The 20,035-nt window shown below is 37.2% G+C and overlaps 2 protein-coding genes across 2 annotated transcripts; both read right to left on the bottom strand.

The window, feature by feature from the left end:
* Positions 1-278: 278 nt before the first annotated feature.
* Positions 279-19,205, bottom strand: LOC109992110 (uncharacterized). Its single transcript, XM_020644608.3, is given in 22 exon segments — positions 279-487; positions 864-967; positions 1,122-1,287; positions 1,466-1,596; positions 1,684-1,882; positions 2,280-2,441; positions 3,182-3,307; positions 3,449-3,597; positions 3,732-3,859; positions 3,964-4,080; positions 4,642-4,772; positions 4,775-4,881; positions 4,919-4,964; positions 15,151-15,254; positions 15,717-15,873; positions 16,020-16,153; positions 16,448-16,622; positions 16,733-16,891; positions 16,988-17,113; positions 17,406-17,554; positions 18,140-18,378; positions 19,065-19,205. Coding segments are annotated over 22 exon segments (3,048 nt in total). The 5' UTR covers positions 19,200-19,205; the 3' UTR covers positions 279-383.
* LOC109992098 (matrix metalloproteinase-20-like) lies at positions 5,256-10,677 on the bottom strand. The gene is made up of 10 exons (XM_029279462.2): positions 10,521-10,677; positions 9,822-10,066; positions 9,550-9,698; positions 9,240-9,365; positions 8,390-8,551; positions 8,157-8,268; positions 7,932-8,074; positions 7,569-7,725; positions 7,145-7,248; positions 5,256-6,873 (listed from the first exon to the last, which is right to left on the bottom strand). The coding sequence occupies exons 1-10, from the start codon at positions 10,635-10,637 to the stop codon at positions 6,773-6,775; spliced, it is 1,416 nt and encodes a 471-aa protein (XP_029135295.1). The 5' UTR covers positions 10,638-10,677; the 3' UTR covers positions 5,256-6,772.
* Positions 19,206-20,035: the final 830 nt, after the last annotated feature.

The following is a 20,035-nucleotide window of genomic DNA, read 5'->3' as shown; positions in this document are numbered from 1 at the left end:
ACACACACACACACACTATAGCCAATAGAGAATTCCTTCACAGCAATCGCTCGACCAAACTTGCAGCCCTAATTAGCCTACTCAGACCAAGACAAGAGTTGTTCCATGTCAAATGCTGAAGCAGAGTTACCCTAGAGCAAATCTAACAGGGGGAATCAGATAAAAAGTCATTAACAAAACTCCTGGTGAAGTCAATTTGGGGCAGAGCACAATGTGGGCAGAGTCAAATGACATTGGCTAATAGTAACTTCGTAAAAAAAAAATAGTAACTGTGAGAATTGTTTCCAAAATTCAGAAATACAATTTACTTTAATTCACATGAGTTTGTCATGTTAAATGCATTTATATATTGGATATATTTCTGTCGATGTGTTTCCAAATTCTCAGTAACAGTTGAGCCAGCCGTAGTTGAGCAGTACTCTCATCACTCTCTTTTGAGGCAGGTAGTACTCGCTCTGTCTGGCACCATTAGAGAAATAAAGATATCCTGTAAGAGAGAAGATAAAGTTTATGTATTTATGCAACTGAACATGAGGCAGGAGTGACCTTTTTGACCACTTGAAAGTAGCCTTAAATAAACTAACAACAGTCACTAAGTTCTTTTAGCAAATGTTTTACCAAACATTTGGCCTTCTGCACATTCAGCAGACATGGAGAAACCTAAGCTATAATTTGAATTTGTGTTTTTGTGAAAAAAACTGACTCTTCAGCTGCTAACTGCTTCACTTTTTTTCCAGCTTGTCACTAACTTTCAGTCACTGCTGTGTGGTGCTAAGCAAGCAAAGGCAACATATAATAACCTAGGAGAGGCACTGGACTTGTGTGAAATGGGTTATAAGGGCCAAGAGAAGAAAATATCTCACCATAATTCTCAAAGACTGCGTCTACTTTGGAGCCTATGCCAGGGAAATCTGTTCTGATGTATCGTGGGTATCCAGGGTCCATTTGGTTCCGTCCCTCGTCGAAGCTGCAACAGAGAAATGGCACTGTCAGCAATGCTATCTATCCAAATAAATAGGCCAACTATAGTCCTCCTTTATACAATTAATATTCAAGCAAAGACCAACATGCACATGGTATGTTAACAATCAAACAAACACTAGGTCATTGCCATCACTCACCTCCAATATTGGTTATTCACAAATATTAGTGTTTTTCTAGTAGTTGACTCATAAACTGCTGCGTCCACCTTATTGACCCAAGATGGGAGCCCAAGGTTGGTAAGAGGTTTTGGATAGCCTGATATGATTGTCTTTGCATAAGCTCTTATGCCCCAGTATTGACGACCTTCAGAGAAAGAATCGAAGGTTATTATATCATGAATCAATTTTCTGTAGAGCATCAAAGTACTGACTGAATTGTTCAAAAGTAGAACATTAATCACATTAAAAATAAGCTCCAAAATTAATACTTTTTTAAAAGTTTAATTTATCGCATGCTATTTTGTCCCTTCAAGGAAAATTACCTTCAAAAAGATACACCACATCCTTGTAAGAGACTTCATATGCAGCATCAACGGAGTGGATTCTTGACCATTTTGTGTTCACTTTGGTTAAACGAATACCTTGGAAGCTCGAACTTTTTCTCCAGTAGTATCTGGTATGTGTTACAAGAAGAAATATTAAAAAGATGTATGTCAACTTTCCTTACCTAAAAACAGAACAGCACATTTTCAAAGGGTACCCATTTTTGAAAAAGAACAGGTCTCCCCTGATGGAGGTAGCAGCGTCAAACACCAGGCTGCGGCTGCACTGCTCACTTCCGGGGTTGGGTAGAGGGTCGGGGTTTGGATCCTCAGTGGGTTCCTCTGGCTCTGGTTCAGGCTCTGGGCGAGGACGTGGTTTAGGTTTAGATGATGTTGTGGGAGCTGGTGTTCGGCTGCCTGGAAGATGGATTTGAAAAGTCTCAGAAGTTACTTAACTATAGCTGTAGGACAGTCTGTCATCTCTTAACCATAAGGTAGGGGGTTTAATCCCCACCCGCTGCAGCCACTTGGGCAAGACATCTCAATTAGCTCCTGCTGCTTTGTCAGCCGTGTGATTGTGAATGCATGTTAATACTGATGGACATTTTAAGTAGCAGCCTCTGTACTAGTAGTCAGAAGACCTGAGAAGCGCTATACAGGCTCAAAGTCCAATTCATTTACCAAATTTGGCCTTCTGTCATCAAAAACAAACATCAATCTACAAATATATATTTTTTTAAATGCATGGAAATGGTCTTGTTTCAATTCAATCCAATACTAAATATATATCATTATGTGAAAGGCTTTTGCTTACCATAGAGGGCCTGAATCCCACGCCTGTCATCATCTGGCAGCCTGTATCCATTTGTGTTGACGTATTGATAAGTGGGGAACATAAGTGCACGCTTGTCCCTGGAGTGATCCAGACCCAGAGCATGGCCAAATTCATGAGCTGCCACCAGCAGCAGATTCACTCCTTAACACCGCAATTAAAAAGAAAAGAGTCAGACATATGTCCTCAGCAAGGAAATTGTATTTTTTTTTTATCGCACTAAATATATCGGCATAAATCAGTTAATAGACCGAGCCTACAGTAGTGGCTTGAAGGATTACTACACAGTCTTGCCTTAGAAAAACTTACTATGGTGATTAAGGAAAAACATTCTTATTTTAAGCAAATATGGGGTTCTATTATGGAATTCATAAAAGGGGAAAAGTATGTAGATGCCTGTTTGCCTTGATTATTATCATTTATGTTTTTCTTGCTTTCCTCATTATATTGTTGTCCTTGAGAAACTAACTTGTATAAAATAGTTTGCTGTATTGCCCTGTCGAAGCCTGGTATTGTACCTTGTCGTGAATGTTCTTGAGTGCATCTTAAGTGTTGGTTTTGTCAGTATATCTGTGTAGCTTTTGTTATATTGAAAGTGTAAAATTGAAAATCTCAATAAAAAAATATGTTTCAAAAATATTTAATATATCAGCATTCTTTCCCCACAAACCAAAAAGTTTGCTTCTCTAATTTAGAACCAAAATGCTTTTGGAAATACACTGTTTTCATTTCATATCATTCTTGCCAGATGTTGTTTTTACATTGTGTTTTTTACACTTGTACAGCACTTGGTCAATCAAGGTTGTTTTAAATGTGCTATAGAAATAAAGATTGATTGATTGACAGGGCAGATTCTGCTAAAATGAACAGCTAATGGTATTTACCTCTTTGGGTGAGAGTCCAGGCTTCATCATCATCAAAGTGCGTGTCCCCTCCCTGACCCCTGCCTGGAGAGTTAGCATGAGCCAAGACTCCACCTCTGCCATCAAAGGGGTAAAAGTCCCCATGATCTGCAGTGCAACACATTTTCACAAAGAGGGAAAAAAATCAATTGCATCCAAACAAAGCAACAAGAATAGACTGATGACACATTTAATTTTATTTATTTTCTAGTAGAAGTTAAGGGTGTATCTTGTTAAAACCAGCCTTACATCCACCCCTGAAGAGAATCATGATGTCTGCAGTACCAGAGCTGATTTGTTTAAAGTCCAGAGGGATGACATCACTGTAGATCTGGAAGGCCTGAGCAATGGTTGCATCCACTTGTCTCTGGGTCAGATCTGGAGTGTACTGAGTGATCCTTGTCAAATCATATCACATAGTGTGTTGTCACAACAGGATTACCACCATTGTCCATCGGTGATGTATTCAACCAACAACAATGAAACGATGGCTGTAAAGTATTGAGAATATGAATATGCTCCATATAGTTACCTGTATGTAATCAGCCTTTTCTCCCATTTGGGTTTCCCGTCGAAGTGTCCATATCGGCTGATGTCTGACACACCACACCTGGGTGCCTTCATCATCTCAATGGTTTCATTGTTCAAGACACCAGTCACCTGATGGTCAGATCATTTCAAAATCAGATTTAAAAAATGTTGTAGGTTTTGAGATAAGATTTCTATTAATCTTGTCAGTGTTGAAAGTTATTATTCACTGATACCTCAAGGCCAAAGAAAGACTGCATGGACTGTAGATCCTCAGTGAAGTTTCTCAGTACGATCTTTCTGGTTGAGGAGTTTGTCATCCCAACATCATCGTAGAACTGAGAGAGGTATCCCTGTACGAGGAGAGACATCATGATCGTATTAAAAGTGATTCATATTCTTGTATCCCTTTATTTACCTGGTTAGTCCAGACAGTCCCAACACACTCAAATGTATGATCTGGTGTTCACCCTCTGGCCATTGAAGGTGGTCGATTCAAAAATATATTCCAGAAGAAAACAGACTTTGTGAGATGGGTGAGTTGGACGAAGTGGAAACTGAGTCCCATTTTCTATTGCATTGTACAAAATATGACAATTTAAGAGAATTCTTGTTTCATGAAATAGCTCGTCAAAAACCTGAAACATTGTGCAAAAACTGGAAATGGCTATTAAAGTTCGATGTGTTTAAGCTTTCTAATTTTGTCTCAAAAGCTCGGAAAAGAAGGCAAGATTTTTTGTTTAATTAGGGTTTGTTTTGCTTTTTGTTTTCTCTTTTTGTTTTGTGACAATTAATTGTCCTACTATGCACTCTGATCCAACGTTTTAACAACGTGGGCTGGGCATATACATTTATGTATGACACAATAATAAAATAAAAACGTGAAACTGTATGCTGAGTAAGTGCTGCATTACCTCAGCCAGGTCTTCGTCCTCTGGTGCAACTGTTGGAGCAACGGTAGGTGCTGCATGACACAGGGCTAAACAACACAACAGAGCTATCCAAAAGCCAGCAAGAGACAGGTTGTTAAAATGTGTATTTCTTTCCATCTCCTTAGATAAAGACCTGGAAGCCTGAGATGTTGTATTGTTGTAATCACAGCCTCATAGATGTGTGCAGTCTCCTTGTGGATCCCAGTAAATGTAAAAACAAGTCTCTGTGTAAAGGGTAAAGGGGAGAGTAAACAGTGGCCCCTCTGATAACACAGTGGGAGGAGATGATATGATTAGTTTAAATGCTCTGATGAAACTAGATATTTGATTTTTTACTGTCTCATTTAATCGGATGCTTTGATAGCCTTTCAAACTCATTTCTTCCAAAGTGAATAAATAATCAAGTTTATATCAACATGTGCACAGTTAAGATAACTAAAATAATTGAGTGAAATCTATATGCGTTGGGTCTATGTAAGCCCATATCCAATTCTGAGCTGCATTATTAAAGACAATCCTTCATAAATTAGTATGATTTGTCACCTGGTGTTGAAAAAAACTACATTCTGTGACAGTTTAACAAACTTAAGAAACCATTTCAGAATCAGAATCAGATTTATTGTCCAGGTATGCTTACACACACAAGGAATTTAACATTGGTGAACTGTGCTCTCTTATGTTCAGGTACAACATTAAATATCAACAATAAACATAATAAGAAAAGATTACTATTTACATGACTAAATATGAAACAGTGCAGTGGTAAATAGTGCAAAAGATGCTGAAGTAACATGATAAGATTTGTCAACCGTGGTTTGTTTTTAGTTCTTTCACAACGTCTTCTGGACTGTGGCCACAGTCCAGTTTTGGTGGGTAAACATGAGCATGATGTACTGCAGTAGACCAATGTTGTAAGGGTTGCTTTGAAATAGAACAACAAAAGAGAGACTTTTAATTTCATGTGTTGACAAAAAACAGATTACCTACACCTACCTGCCTGCTTTTATATCATTTAAAAAAAACGACTCTGGAGTGGTGGTGGAAAGTAGGTATGAATATAACAAAATATGTGATTTACTGTAATACCAATCAATATCTAATGTTATCTCAAAATACTTTACAAAATAGCTGGTAAAAGGCCTTACTCTTTGTTGTATTATCTACAAAGACTCAACATGACTCCATCATGAACACAGAGGCAACATTTAGCAAAGTTAGAGTGGCAAGAAAAAACTCATGTTTAACAGCCATCTTCCAAAACTTCAACAGAGACTTACACATTATGTTGAGCATTATTTCCCCTCTAGGTTTTTATTATAGCTGAATGTATTTGTTAGTTTGAATTGAGATCTATCATATGCATTCAAACAACAATCTATAGCTATAACTAGCCTATATGTGAACTGTTTTTGTAAATGCTGCTGTACAAGATTGCTGCCAACAAAGTTTCATTGTCTTCTTTTATACAATGACAATAAAGAGGATATCTATCTGAAGCAGTAAAAGTCAGCTCCTCTACAACCTGGTACAACATTGAAATGCTAAAAAAGAAAATATTTTAATGATTCTTTGAGTATTATCGCAAAATAATTAAATACTGAGACCTGAGTCATTTTCTAAATGTACCTAAGTTATGAGAGAAAAGAAGAAACACGCTTGTTGTACAGAAACTTTTGAGAATTATGAAGGAAAAAAAACATAATTTATTGAGTTTACAGGAAGAATATGATCAAATTGTTTTAGATTTACTAAGATATAATATAATTTACTAAGATATAATAGAGTTAGGATAACACAAACATCCTCAAGCACATACATATATGTATTTAGTAAGCTTTTGAAAGTATCCTCTGAGTTACAGGTACACATTGTGTGAGATAATACGCATACACATAAACACAAGTTATTTTTATCCCAGTCATGTACAGTGTCACTGAACCAGAGAGGGATGTAGAAAATGTCATTTAGAAAGAGGAATACACACAACATGAAGAATAGGTAACAGTTGTTTGGTGTCAGTTCATCAAAAATAACTTTATTAGGCTCAAGGCCTTTTTTTCCTGTTGTTGCTCAAAGGTATGTGGTGTTCTCAGGAGCACACAGTACGACTGTTTCAGCATCCTAACCAGGAGTTTGCTGAAATTACATTCACCACTTGTTTTTTTCTGAAGTCATACTGGTAGGACTTTGTTCCACTTAAGATGAAGATGCTACCTGTTGAAAAAACAGCATAAAAACAGCGTATAAGTGTTTTTTAAGACAAATGAAATGTAATGTGAACAAAGACGAGAAAAGAAGATTTCTACTTTGTAACACATTGTTCTAAAACTGTTGAATTATATTTTCCTCATAGTGTGTCCAGTGCAGTAAACTCAGCATGCTTAGCACCTTAATATGGCTCAAGACAAATGTTCAGATGTATTCCATTGCTGTCCCACATTATACAAAGTTTCAAGACCATAAACTGTTTTCCTGTATTTGTTACCCTGTAACTTGAAGGCAGCATCGACCCTTCTGGGGATACCAGGCCAGTCAGTTTGGATGAGTCTGGGGAAGCCAGGGTCCATTATCCTCTTGCGCTCATCAAACCTGGAGTTAAGTCATTGATAATAGCAATCATTTCACTGCAGAAACATCAGTGTGACATAGTTGTATTTTTAAGTGCAGATGTATTTTTTAAACCTTCTTCTGGTCAAAGGTCACTTTTGGGTTTACTCAGAAACATTGGTTTGTTGATTTTGGAATGGTTGATATAGAAAAATGTCAAATAATGATTGATGATTATTGTGTGGGTTTAGCTGTTAGTGATGTTAATGCCCATGTTCTAGTATATTACATGATCCAAACAAATAATAAAATGAAATCTAACTATGAAACAAGATGTGGTTTCACTATTAAAAATAAGTTACCTGTAATAAACCTCTCCTATGAAGAAGACTGTTTTTCCATATTCAGTGATGTGTACTGCAGCGTCAACCTGCCGGACTCTGGACGAGAAGCCATATTCATAAATAGAGCCAGCTTGACTTTTCATCTTAAGCCGTTGAACCACCCAGTACTTATGACCTGGAAAAAAAACACACAGCCATGTCACTGCATTCTGGGACATACCACAAGCACAGCCTAACTCAGTAAGCCTCTTGCATGAACTACAACACTTAAGTTGCACAGGGCTGTAATTTAGGTGCAATGTTGTGTTCTCCGACTGGAAATCCAGCCCTGTCATGCTGACAAGGTCTAAGTGATACTTTGCAGACTGCTCATTACTATACCAGTGAATATGTACGCCACGCCTTTGGCAGGGAGGTCATAAGCAGCGTCAACGCGAGAACTGATGCTGGGTAAATATGCACCGCTGGGGCTCTCTCTCAGGCGATTCCAATAAGTTGTCTTAGTGGTTCTCATCCACATGTACCTATAGGTTAAAGCAATGAGAAGACTCAGTTGCATCTCAACAATATTTAGGCACTGTTGTAAGAATAATTCAAAACACAAACCTGTTTTTAAAAAATACAATCTCATCTGAAATCATAACTGCTGCGTCGAAAGAAAAGTTTGGGTCACACTTTTGGGGGGCTGCTTGTGTTTCTTCTTGTCTTGTGGGTTTTCCTGAGATACATGGAATGGGAAATGTAATAATGTAGATATGGCATGTACATTATGGTTCATTATCCAATGATCATCTTTTATTTATATTTTGAGCAGATAATTATTCCCCATAGTTCCTCACCATACAGTGCTTGGATCCCGAGCGCGTCGTCTTTGGACAGGGAGTACTGTGTGTTACTTTGATACCTGTAGTTGGGGTACATGATGGCAGAGCGGTCTTGAGAGTGAGTCAAACCCAGTGAGTGTCCGAGCTCATGAGCTGCAACAGCAAACAGGCTGTACCCTGAAATATAGCCACACACAAGACCTGTTATTAAAACTGACTGTATAGTAATTTGACTAATTTGACCACACTGAAATGTGTCTGTAGTTTGGACTATTCAAGAATGTTGCAGAGCACGAGTTGCGTCGATCAGATGCAGTGAGAGGCATGACATGAAGTGTTAAACATTTTAGGTTTCAGAGTAGTGACAGATGTTTGCCTTTGTTTGTGACATAGATAAAATAAGCATGCAGAAAGAAGTCCTGCAGTCGTAATATTATTATTTGAAAGCAAAATTATTGTTGGCAAAATATACTTTAAGTATCAAAAATGAAAAACAAATTATGCAGAACAATCCTCCCATTTGAATGATGGAGAAATGCAATGCATATTTAGATATGACTTAATAATCATCAATACGGGGCGCTGGTGGCGCAGTGGTTAGTGTATGTATGGAGGCTATGGTCCTCCAAGCGGGCGGCCCAGGTTCAAATCCCACCTGTGGCTCCTTTCCCGCATGTCATACCCTACTCTCTCTCTCCCTGATTTTCAACTCTATCCACTGTCCTATCTCTCCATTAAGAGCCCAAAAATATATCTTTAAAAAATAAAAATAATAATCAATACACATTGATACACCTCAATCAGAGGTACAAAGGACAAAGACAGTTCTGACTATCTTTTTTTTTTCTGTTTCTTTCAGCCACACCTTGCTTCCCTGCTGTCCATGTTTCATCCTCATCAAAGTGCACGTCTCCTCCCATCCCCTCTCCTGGCTGAAAAGCATGAGCCAGCACACCACGGGGTCCATCAAAGGGAAAGAAATCTCCATGAGCTGCAACAGGAAAAAAAACACATTTTCAGACAATGAATTAGAGAAGTTATAAACACTGTACATGCTGTGTTTGTCTTTGTCTTTTTTCCATAAATGTGTTTTTTTTTCACTCATTTTTTAGTATAGATATACATATGCAGTATATATCTCTACTATTCTTCAGAGGGGATATTTTCAGATTTACTTCCAACGGCAAAGGAGAAGACGATATCAGCTTTGCCATGGTTGACTTTGATGAACCTCAGGGGTGATTCATCACTCCACATCTTGATGGCTGAACTGAAGGACTTTTCCACGTCCTCTCTCTTCATATCTGGAGTGTATTTTGCAATCCTGTATGTCAGTTCCACAGATTGAGACAAAATAAATAAATAAAAGTACAATATAGATGCAATCCGCACAAAATCATTATTGTGAATGTTAAGAGTTATCTGTGATATAAACAAACCGTCTCACATGTATGTGATGGTGTGGTTCTTCCATTTAGGCTTTCCAGGGTAAAAGCTAAAGTTTTCTATATCTGGAAAGCCACACCTAGGTTCCCTCATCACGTCCAGGGTGTTACGGTCCAGACGGCCTGTCTCCTTAAGACCAAAGAAATGTTGCATCTCTCTGATCTTCTCCTCCATGGCTGATGTGGACCTGACCCGCCTTCTTACTCCACCGCTGGGACTCAGATTGTAAAACCTGCTGAGGTAGCTCTGTTGTGAAAAGGACTTCAGTTTATGTCTCAAAGTCTTTAAAATTCATCTGTAAATGCTTCATTGATATATCTTGCTAATATCAAGTTATATATGTTAAATGCGAAGTTCAATACGCTTTAAAGAAACATTTAATGACATTAGTTTTCCTGACGAGATAAATCCTGGTAAAAGTTAGGGTTAACCCTCACTGATAATATTCACATTGAATGCACAATATATAATCTATCAAATTTGAATTAAAAACAGATACATTCCTTAAAGGATTGTTAGAAAATTAGTTACAAAAATCATTGCAATCCAAATACCTAGAGATAAGTTTGATCATCAGCCTTATATAAATATAAATATGTTTCTTTTTTTTCATATTAATATTTATGGACAAAAAAGTCCATCTCACAACTTGCTGATTCCATGTTCTATCTGTGTCTATTATAAACTCTCAGCCACAAACCTCAGCCAGCTCCACATCCTCGGGCCTCAGCCACTGATCCTGATTGATGGGGAGAGTCCAGATTCCTGCTAGCATCAGAGACCACAAACCAGGGGTCCACATCCAGAACAACTCCATGTTTTAAATGCACATTTCCACCAGACTTCACGTACTTTATATGGGAGTATTCTTGTGGTTGTTGAGCAGTCACATGGCCCAAAAGCATACAATCCTGCATGTAGTCATATAGCCAGGTCTATACCTGCCCCAATTTTCTTCAGGGTTTGTGGTTACAAACCTCCCAAGGAAACAGCTACATACTTTGTCTAGGCTTTCTGTCTATAATGTTTAAATATATATGTGTACAGTGTGTTTTATATACAATAAAAGAAAGCAGAAGCCAAAAGGGTTGTATGTTCATTCTTTAGATTCTACTTACAAGTCGAAACCTGAGACCACAGTGTGGAGAACCCTGTTTGCGCTCATCTGCCATCATATCCATATATCATTCCAAAACACGGTGGAATGTACATCTGACGAAGAGCTTCATGTTTCCTCTAGAAGATGCTTGGAGCTTTTTAATGTTTTTGGTTTGGTTTAGTTTAGTTTATTTGCACATTTTTTGAAAGAAGAGTCAAACAGAAAATTAAAACAAATAAAAAATAAAACACGTGCAGGTGAGGTAGAAACCCATGAGGGCTTATCTCAAAACCTCACCTTAAGAGATTAAACAAAGTTCAAATAACATACAGTAAAAATAGCAATCACAAATAAAATTTACCCAATTGAAAATTACGTACAAACATTGAAAACATAAAAATAGAGCAAAACAGGACATACAGTATGTAGATAATATAACAAAATCAGGACAATTCACTATTCACGACAAATCTTTCTGACATCAACGCATTTCTGAGTCTTAATTTGTATCTAGAAAAAGACAAAAGATCATTAAGTAAATGAATATGCGTGTTCCATAATTTGACTCCACAGTATCTTATTGAGTACTGTCCTCGAGATGTACGACACATTGGTAGGTAGAGGTTATTGATTTGTCTTGTTGAGTAATAATTCACTTGAGAATTAAAAATTAAAAATGCTTTAAAGCTTTCTGGCAAGTTTGCACTCGTGTATTCAACTTTAGAAATAAAGCTTCTTATTTGAAGAATTGTCAATATGTTACACTTCAGAAAAAGAGGGGAGGTTGCATCACAGGACTTGGAGAAAGTTGCCATTCTGACAAAACGCTTCTGGAGTAATAGAATTTTATGAAGATATGTTTGGAAAGTGCTGGCCCATACGATATTACAATAAGTAAGATACGGATATATTAGGCTGTAATATAATGTTGATATACAAGAAGAATGTAAAAAAACACAACTTTTTCTAATAATCCCTAGAGATTTTGTAACCTTACTACAGACAAAGCTGATGTGATCTTTCCATCAATTAAGATCAATTAAGATCCCTAAGAATCTTGTTGATGTTACTTTAGTAATTTCTTCATCATTTATATACAATTTCACCATTTCAGAGTTATATTTCATTTTTCCAGCAAATATCATGAAGTTATATTTTTTTTTCACATTTAATGCCAATTTATTTGTTTTAAACCATTTTCAATATGCAAGAAGGCCATTATTTACTTCATTCATGAGTTCTGACAAATTATTATTGGAGACAAGTAAATTAGTATCATCTGCAAATAATAATGGGCATATTGTGTTTAGATCGTTAATTTATATGAGAAACAGTAACGGTCCTAAAATGGACCCTTGTGGGACCCCACACTGCATCATAGTTCTCTCAGACTCTACACCATTTATGTTGACATACTGCTGTCTGTTATATACATAATTACTGAGCCACTTCAGGACATTTCCATTAAATCCATATCTATATAGTTTAGCTAGTAAAATTTCATGATTTACAGCATCAAATGCTTTAGAGAGATCCAGAAAAATACCACATGAAAACTCTTTCTTTTCTAATGCAGAATGAATCTTGTCCACTAGTTGATTTTTTCGGAATCCATACTGGTGTTCATACAGTAATGCATGTTCAAATGTTTGAGGATGCGTTTATATACTAGTTTTTCTAAGATTTTGGAAAAGCATGGAAGAACTGAGATGGGACGGTAGTTTGTAAAATGTCCTGGATGACCCGATTTAAAAAGTGGAATAGCCTTTGCCAGTTTAGGATCAGAAGGAACAGTACCAGTTTCCATGGACATTGTAAAAACATGCAACAGCGGTTTCAATATTGATCTTTTTACCTCTTTAACAAGGGTTGCACTAATGCCGTCATGACCCGGGGCAGATTGTTTTAGCTCTATAATAATGTCATTTATCTCATTACAGTTAAGAGGTTCAAACGAGCAAAATGATGGAAAGCTACCTCTGATTGGTTGGACTTTCATTTGTGTTTCCAAACTGCTTAGAGATGGAAGTTCCCACATTCACAAAAAACTTTTCCATGTAGCTCTGATGTTCCTTGCAGAATTCTTGAACAGCTGACTGAAAAAGCATTTCTTGGCTACTCTAAGAAGATGATTATATTTATTCTTATACAATTTATAATTTGCTTGATTTAGGGGTATAGGACATAAAATATATCTTTTATAGAGTATTTTATTTTGATGATTTTTTCAAGCCAGCAGTAAACCAAGCATTATAATTATTGTCTTTATCCAACCTTTTTGAGCAAGTTACTAAAGGAAAACTTTTATAGTATACTGAATTAAATGAGTTCATAAATATATTGTAAGCCAAATTAGCATCACTCTCCTTATAAACGTTTTCAAAAGATACCTTTTCCAACATATCTTGAAATTTGCGTATGTTACTCGCATTGAATTTCCTATAAGTTCCTGTGACAACTTCATTTTTGGTCTTAACTCCATCCATCATTGTAAGTTGGAATACTGGAAAATGATCTGAAATATCTGAATATAATATTCCTGGAACTGACATATTCTGCATAGAATTTGTCAGTATATTATCAATCAAAGTTGCTGTTTTATTTGTTACCCTGGTTGGTTTACTAATGGGTGGATAAAAATAATTTGCATATAAATTATTCAGGAAATCGTCAGTCGGACAGTGAATTTCCCCCTTAAAAAGGTTGATATTAAAGTCCCCAAGGATGTAGCAGGTTTCCCCCTCCTTATTTATTAGTTCCAGTGTAGTGTTCATGCTATCATTAAAACTATTTATGTCTGTGTCTGGTGGTCTGTAAATACAGCCTACAATCACATTTTTCACAAGAATTTTAAATAAACACTGATTCTGTATCAATTTGATCAGATTTGAGGGAAAGATCAGATCTATTCTTAAAACTGTGTTTTTTATGGACATAAACTGAAACACCACCTCCGATTTTATGTTCCCTAACAAAATGAATAGAGTTATACATAGACAGTTCATATAAATCCTTAGTTTCTTCAGTAAGCCACGTTTTTGTTAAAGCAACTACTGAGAAGTCATGTTCTAAGAGTGATAGATAATGCAAAGGCTGGTCATAGTTTTTTGAAAGGCTTATTGAAATGCAATAGTGAAAAAATATTTGATTTTGTTGAAAGTGATTTGATATAGGCATTAAACTGGCTTTCTCTATAGTAGTGACAAGGGCCTAGATTAGAGTTTGTTGAGAAAAATGTATTTTTCATGATTTAATTCAAATGGGTTAAACAGCATATTGTCAATGTCTATGTGTTTTGAGTCATGGCTGTCCATCAGGTAGGAGGCAAATTCATCATCATCAAGTATAGAGAAAGGAATTAGACTTACACATTCTTTACAAATCCAAGATGCCCATATGCCAGATGACTTTTTAGATATTGCTGTACATCTAAGGCCCATTTTTACATAGTGAACCTAGTGCAGCAACATCTGTATGTGGACAACATATAACAAAACAAACAAATGTCAAGGTTGAATTGGAACCTTTTATTTCAAAAAACAATTACAAGTGATAAATAAAACTCAAAACTGAAGGAGCACAGTGTTTTTTTCTTGTGTCAGATATTTTATAAATGAAGGTAAACCCATGTTGCACCTTCAGGGATTTACAGTATTTAAACATCCAAGCCAGGAATTTGCTTTCTCAACACCGACAACATGCCTCTGGGTGTAATCGTATTTGTAGACTTCTGGACCGACAAAAAAGAAGAGGAAACCTAAGACAGGAAAGAAAATTGGAACTGGAATGATTTTGATTTTGTGTGTGGTTGTTGATGACGATGATTATGATGATGATGATGATGATGATTACGATGGTGATGATGATGAGCATCTTTCTGAACTTAGATTACCACTTTCACTCACAGTGAAAACAACATTTTATCACATGAAGGGATTCATGTGGTAAAGTGGAAAAATTTGAGCATTTTAATCACAGAGGGGAACCACATGCTCTTTGAAATCGTCCCTACACTAAGCTCATGTAAATTAGCATTTTCTGAGCTATAACAATAAAAGTAACAATCACGCCCCTTTGTCTACACACAGAAGTAAACTACCTGCTAACTAGACTCTGCAAATCAGTTCAATTTGATCCAAATATTGCCCTGTTTAGATGTATTTCATGTTTCATAAGTAGATCTGAATAATGAGGTTAACATGCAGTACAGTGGGTGATAATCATTTCTCACCATCTTTATGAACAGCTGCGTTTATTGTTGTGTTGACTCCAGGAAAATCCTCACTGATGTACTTTGGATAACCAAAGTCCATGACCCTTCGGTTTTCATTGTAGCTGAAAAATGCACGATACAAACATTTGTCAGAAGTCATGACTCATAATCATGTTCCTCTATCAAAGTAAAGACAACCCTTTTTGCTCTCTGTGAGGTCCAAATGACACGAAATCTCTCTGTAAGATCTTACACAACTTTTTTATAGTGCAATTAACCTTTATTCAAGTCAAGCTGTAGTACACACGCATGAATGTGTATCTTGCTTATGAATTATACAACTCACTGGAAAAAGTCTCTTAGGATACAAAACATGAGCATTTCTATTCTGTCAGTGCATCAACTTAACAGTTTTTAATATAAATGAACAACTAAAGTTAGATAAGTAGAATACTCTGTGGTTAAGTGCATAAAAAGAAGTAACACTGGTCTAATATGGCTAATATTAACCTGCAAGATTGAAAGATTGCCATGACTTGTGTGACTATAAGTAACTGGATTATGTGGCTCTGTTGTTGCCTTACCTCCAGTAAATATCATGCATGAAGAAGAGCGTGCGTCCTATTTTCACTATGTGGACCGCTGCATCAACATCCTGGACCCAGGCTGGAAATCCAAAGTGGCTGAGAGCTCGAGGCTTTCCCTTCACAAGAGAGCCTTTCACTGTCCAGAACATGGATTCTGTCGACAACAATCAAAAACAAACAGCAGATATCTTTTGTTTAAATTGTTCAGTTAATGACTTAGTTTGATTCTGTGTAGAAATGGGATTAGAGTCACTTTTAGAGGATGTTTGCTTCTACACTGAATTATTAAAACACTGTTACCATGAATGAGGTAAGCTGTGGATCTGCGAGGCACCCAGAAGACAGCATCGATGTTGGTTTCAATCTTGGGCATGAAGTTGGTTATGGGTCCTTCTTTGATGTCGTATTGCTCATTATGTTTAATCCAGAGATATCTTGTGGAGAAACATTTTACATTAACTCCAAGGTTTAGTAACCAATTATTGTGGGATGCAACAGGGGTCATTATCAAGATATCTTAAGAGCTGATCAGATATGCTAAAATACACAAAATCCTGGAAAATGAATTAACACTACACCTAAAAGGGAAGGTATATAATGTATGTGAACCATTACCCGTTTCAGAGATGAAAAGCATTACATTTGTCTTTTTTTCTCTTCCTAAGAGAAGATGTATTTTTTATAAATAAAAGTTCCAAATTAAAGATCGAAAAATATGTACAGCATACCTTCCTTTGAAAAAGAAGGTGGCATCCCCGAGAGTGGAGACAGCGTCAAACGTCAGGTCTGGGTCACATTTATTCTGCATGAGTTGGGGGAACAGCGATCCTGACTGCCAGGGGCTTTGCTGCTGAGGGCTCCAGCCGTATCTCAACAAGTAATTTGCACGACCTCTGACTGGACCTGACACATCGGAACAAACTTAGGAATCAAGTTTCTCTTTAATAAAAACAAAAATTGTGTTTATTCTACATTAATAGTTCAATAAATTTCAAATAGGCAAAGTTGTTTACCGTAAAGTGCATTGATATTTGCTACATCTTCACTTGATAGTACGCTGGCTGGACAAGAGGATTTGTAGGTTGGATACATCAGTGACTCTGGATTACTGGAGTGCTTTAGGCCCAGAGCATGGCCAAATTCATGTGCAGCCACAACAAACAGATTAAAACCTGCATGGAAGATGCATTCAAATCGATGAGTTCCTCTCTTATCTGTTAATATCCTGCAGTGTCATCATGTAGTGCCAGTGTAATTCAGTTCTGCACCTGTTTCTCCAGCTGTCCAGTGCTCAGCATCATCAAAGTGAGTGTCTCCTCCAACTCCCAACCCTGGACCGAAAGCATGAGCCAGTGTGCCTCCGGGTCCGTCGAATGGATACAAGTCGCCATGTTCTTCATAATGCAGGGATGTCATGAGAACCACAGAGAAAACCATCCTCTTTTCATGTCAAAATAAATCTCAGGGCCCTTGAGCCAGTACGTGATGACTGTGCTTTGGTTAGAAGTTAAATTACTACTGTAGCTCCCTATGTGTTTACCAGTGGTGTTTTTATATAATACATCATTCATCACTTAACTAAAATGTCCTGCACTACATTTCATCACTAAGCAATGTAATATGGACGTATCTCACTTCCAAAGCGCTTCTGTCCCTGAACTGTGTGTTAAGAAAGTGAAAACCCACCATAGGTCACAAACTCCACCATGATGTCAACGTTGCTGGTGTGCGACCTGACAAAAGTCAGACTGCTGGCTCTGGCCCAGACGCTGAACGCTGAGTCAATCAAGGAGTCCACAGCGCTGCGAGGCATATCTCTGGTGTATGTGCCGATGCTGCAGCAGCAATGAGTAAATATCAAGTTGTTGTTCAACAATACAGACAGACAAATCTGATTTTATTGACAGCTGCTGCTTTAACATTATCCACCTAAAGCCCAATGTACCCAAAGTTGACAAAACATGTACTCTGTATATGTTTAAACATTTAAAAAAAACACATTTAGAAATGCCATATTTTATTCCCCCTTAATTATACATTTAGTCTTTAACTTATCCTGCAGGCAGAACTCAGAGAGAAGCAGAACAACGTTTCAGACAGTGTTACATAAATTCAAGCATGTATGGTGAACTTGGCACTTTAACAAGCCCATAATAACCCTCAAAGGCAGGAGTCCCAAACCCAAAAATCTTTTGCAATGATCCTGTCTGACAGCTGCTATTCCCTATTCCTGCCAAAGGTTTTATTGCCTGCTGGTTTACATTTTAAAGGCAATGAATGTTCTATTTTTTTTAGCTGTGTCAGTCTGGGTCAGGCAGGATACATGTTTTATATACAGATTTTAATTCCACTAATACACAAACATAAAAAAGAGTGATTGCGTCTTGATTATGAAGAGTAAATAAACGTCACATAAATACCTGTAGGTGATTACATTCTTGTTCCATCGTGTCCCCTGGATGTGGCTGTACTCTTCCACATCTGGAACTCCACATCGAGGGCTCCTCATCAGCTCCAAGGTGTCAAAGTCCAGAGCACCCGATGTATTGAGGCCAAAAAATACCTGCATTTCTTTCACCTTAGATGCAAAAGAGGCCCCGCTTCTTTTCATGCGCCCCAGAGGATCTTTTTGCAAGTTGTAGTACTGCTGAAGGTATTCCTAAGAGAATATTCCAGATCCACATGAAAAACTTTTGTGGTGAAAAAAAAAACAGGTAAATTAACTAATCTAGCACAGCTACATAATGCCAAGGTAGAAAGCTGTATTCCCATCATGGATGGCCTGCTTTTGTGCAGCATACATTACAGTACATTACTTATTTTTGATCTTATTTTGCATCATTCGTCAAATAGCTAACTTTATTTATTCATAGATTTTACATGAACATTTTTTTCTTCACCCTTGGGTGATCAGATTGACAGCATCAACTGCAGTCTATAAGACAGTGTAATTATAAAACTTTAACAACAAAAAAACTGGATGAAGATCTTTATAATCAATTTCCATGCAGACTGCTTTCCCAAAAGTGTTCTTCTTAAGAAAAGAAAATTAGAAAATAAGGGGGGGATTTAGATGCTGAAAATATACCAAAAGTATGCACAAATACTTCCATAGAGACTTACAGGATGATACAGTTATTTATCTCTGCTCCCCACCCACACAAACACAAAGGAAATAAAAAAAGAGCATTATAGCCAAATTCCACACAGGTGAGAACAGATCCATTCAATTTTGTTATCCCTCAACAAAAACACGTTTAAAATGTGCTTTTCAACAAAAGAGCAAGTCACATACATTCTATCTAATAAAAATTTGTAAAGCAGCTCATGCAATCATGCACTTACAGTGGCCAGCTTCAAGTCAACCTGTGGTTCTGTTGAAGGAGAGCTTGTTACCTCCGGCGTAAATGTGGGCGCTGATAAAGTCAGGCTGGCCATAAGCAAGACCAGGACACAGCAGGAGAGGACCATGACATGCATTTCACAGACTTAAAACTACGTGAACTGCAGTGACCTAGTTCAAACACATGGAGATGGAAGTTCTGTTTAATGAGATAGCCTTTTAAATGGTTATTGTGACTCATAGTGCTTACAAATCCAAGGGAAGCCTCAGACAGTAGTATGGAATTAGGGAGGGGTTTTACAGACAGCCAAGAAACAGCGACAATAAAAAAGGAAAGAACATGACATGTGAACTTCTTTTCTTTTTTTTTGTCACATGACATGTTTGCTCCAATGGTGATGTTAAGGATAACATAAGCAGGGTATGGCTTGAACATTGTTTTCAAAATGAAATGCAAACATAGGACAGAAATCCATTGAATCAGCTATAATAAAAGTAACATAATGACGAGAAAAGGCACCAAATTCATAGATTAAATGTGAAATCAGCTGACTCAAAGATAATCACAAAAAACTGGTGACACTGCAATATGGAGCAACACAGAAGCGAGGTTCTTTCTGCAGAACATGTTCTTAACCATGGCTATGTTTGCCAAAAACATGTTAAATATTCTACAATCAAAATGTCTGTTATTGAGTAGATGCTTTCTTCAGCAGAGATCCTGGAGCAAAACCTTAACAAAACTACAGACTGATGAAACACAATGAGCTGGGTGGCAAGTTCAGTCCCACGCATTCTACAGGGACTCCTGAAATAACACTGTCAGAGGCCATTCCTGTCTCATTTTAGTGGCAGATGCATGTAAGACCTTTCAATGAGAGAGTTTACTGAAAGGGGAACTGAAATTGCAGGGGTGGATTTAAGTCCTTCCAAAACGAAAAATGGCTGCCAGCCAGGCCACTTACATTGGCAA

The sequence above is a fragment of the Labrus bergylta genome, chromosome 11 (genome assembly GCF_963930695.1).
Source record: "Labrus bergylta chromosome 11, fLabBer1.1, whole genome shotgun sequence".
In the NCBI taxonomy this organism is placed as follows: domain Eukaryota; kingdom Metazoa; phylum Chordata; class Actinopteri; order Labriformes; family Labridae; genus Labrus; species Labrus bergylta.
The sequence above is the reverse complement of the archived record's forward strand: the minus strand, read 5'-3'. Positions and strand labels throughout refer to the sequence as shown.

Excerpts from the sequence above, each read along its gene's own strand:
- LOC109992098 (XM_029279462.2), bottom strand. The coding sequence starts at position 10,637 with ATGGAGTTGTTCTGGATGTGGACCCCTGGTTTGTGGTCTCTGATGCTA. Across the intron at positions 7,726-7,931 it reads CGTGGCGTACATATTCACTG|GTCATAAGTACTGGGTGGTT; the intron begins GTATAGTAATGA and ends TTTTTTTTCCAG. Across the intron at positions 7,249-7,568 it reads ATAGGAGAGGTTTATTACAG|GTTTGATGAGCGCAAGAGGA; the intron begins GTAACTTATTTT and ends ACTTAACTCCAG.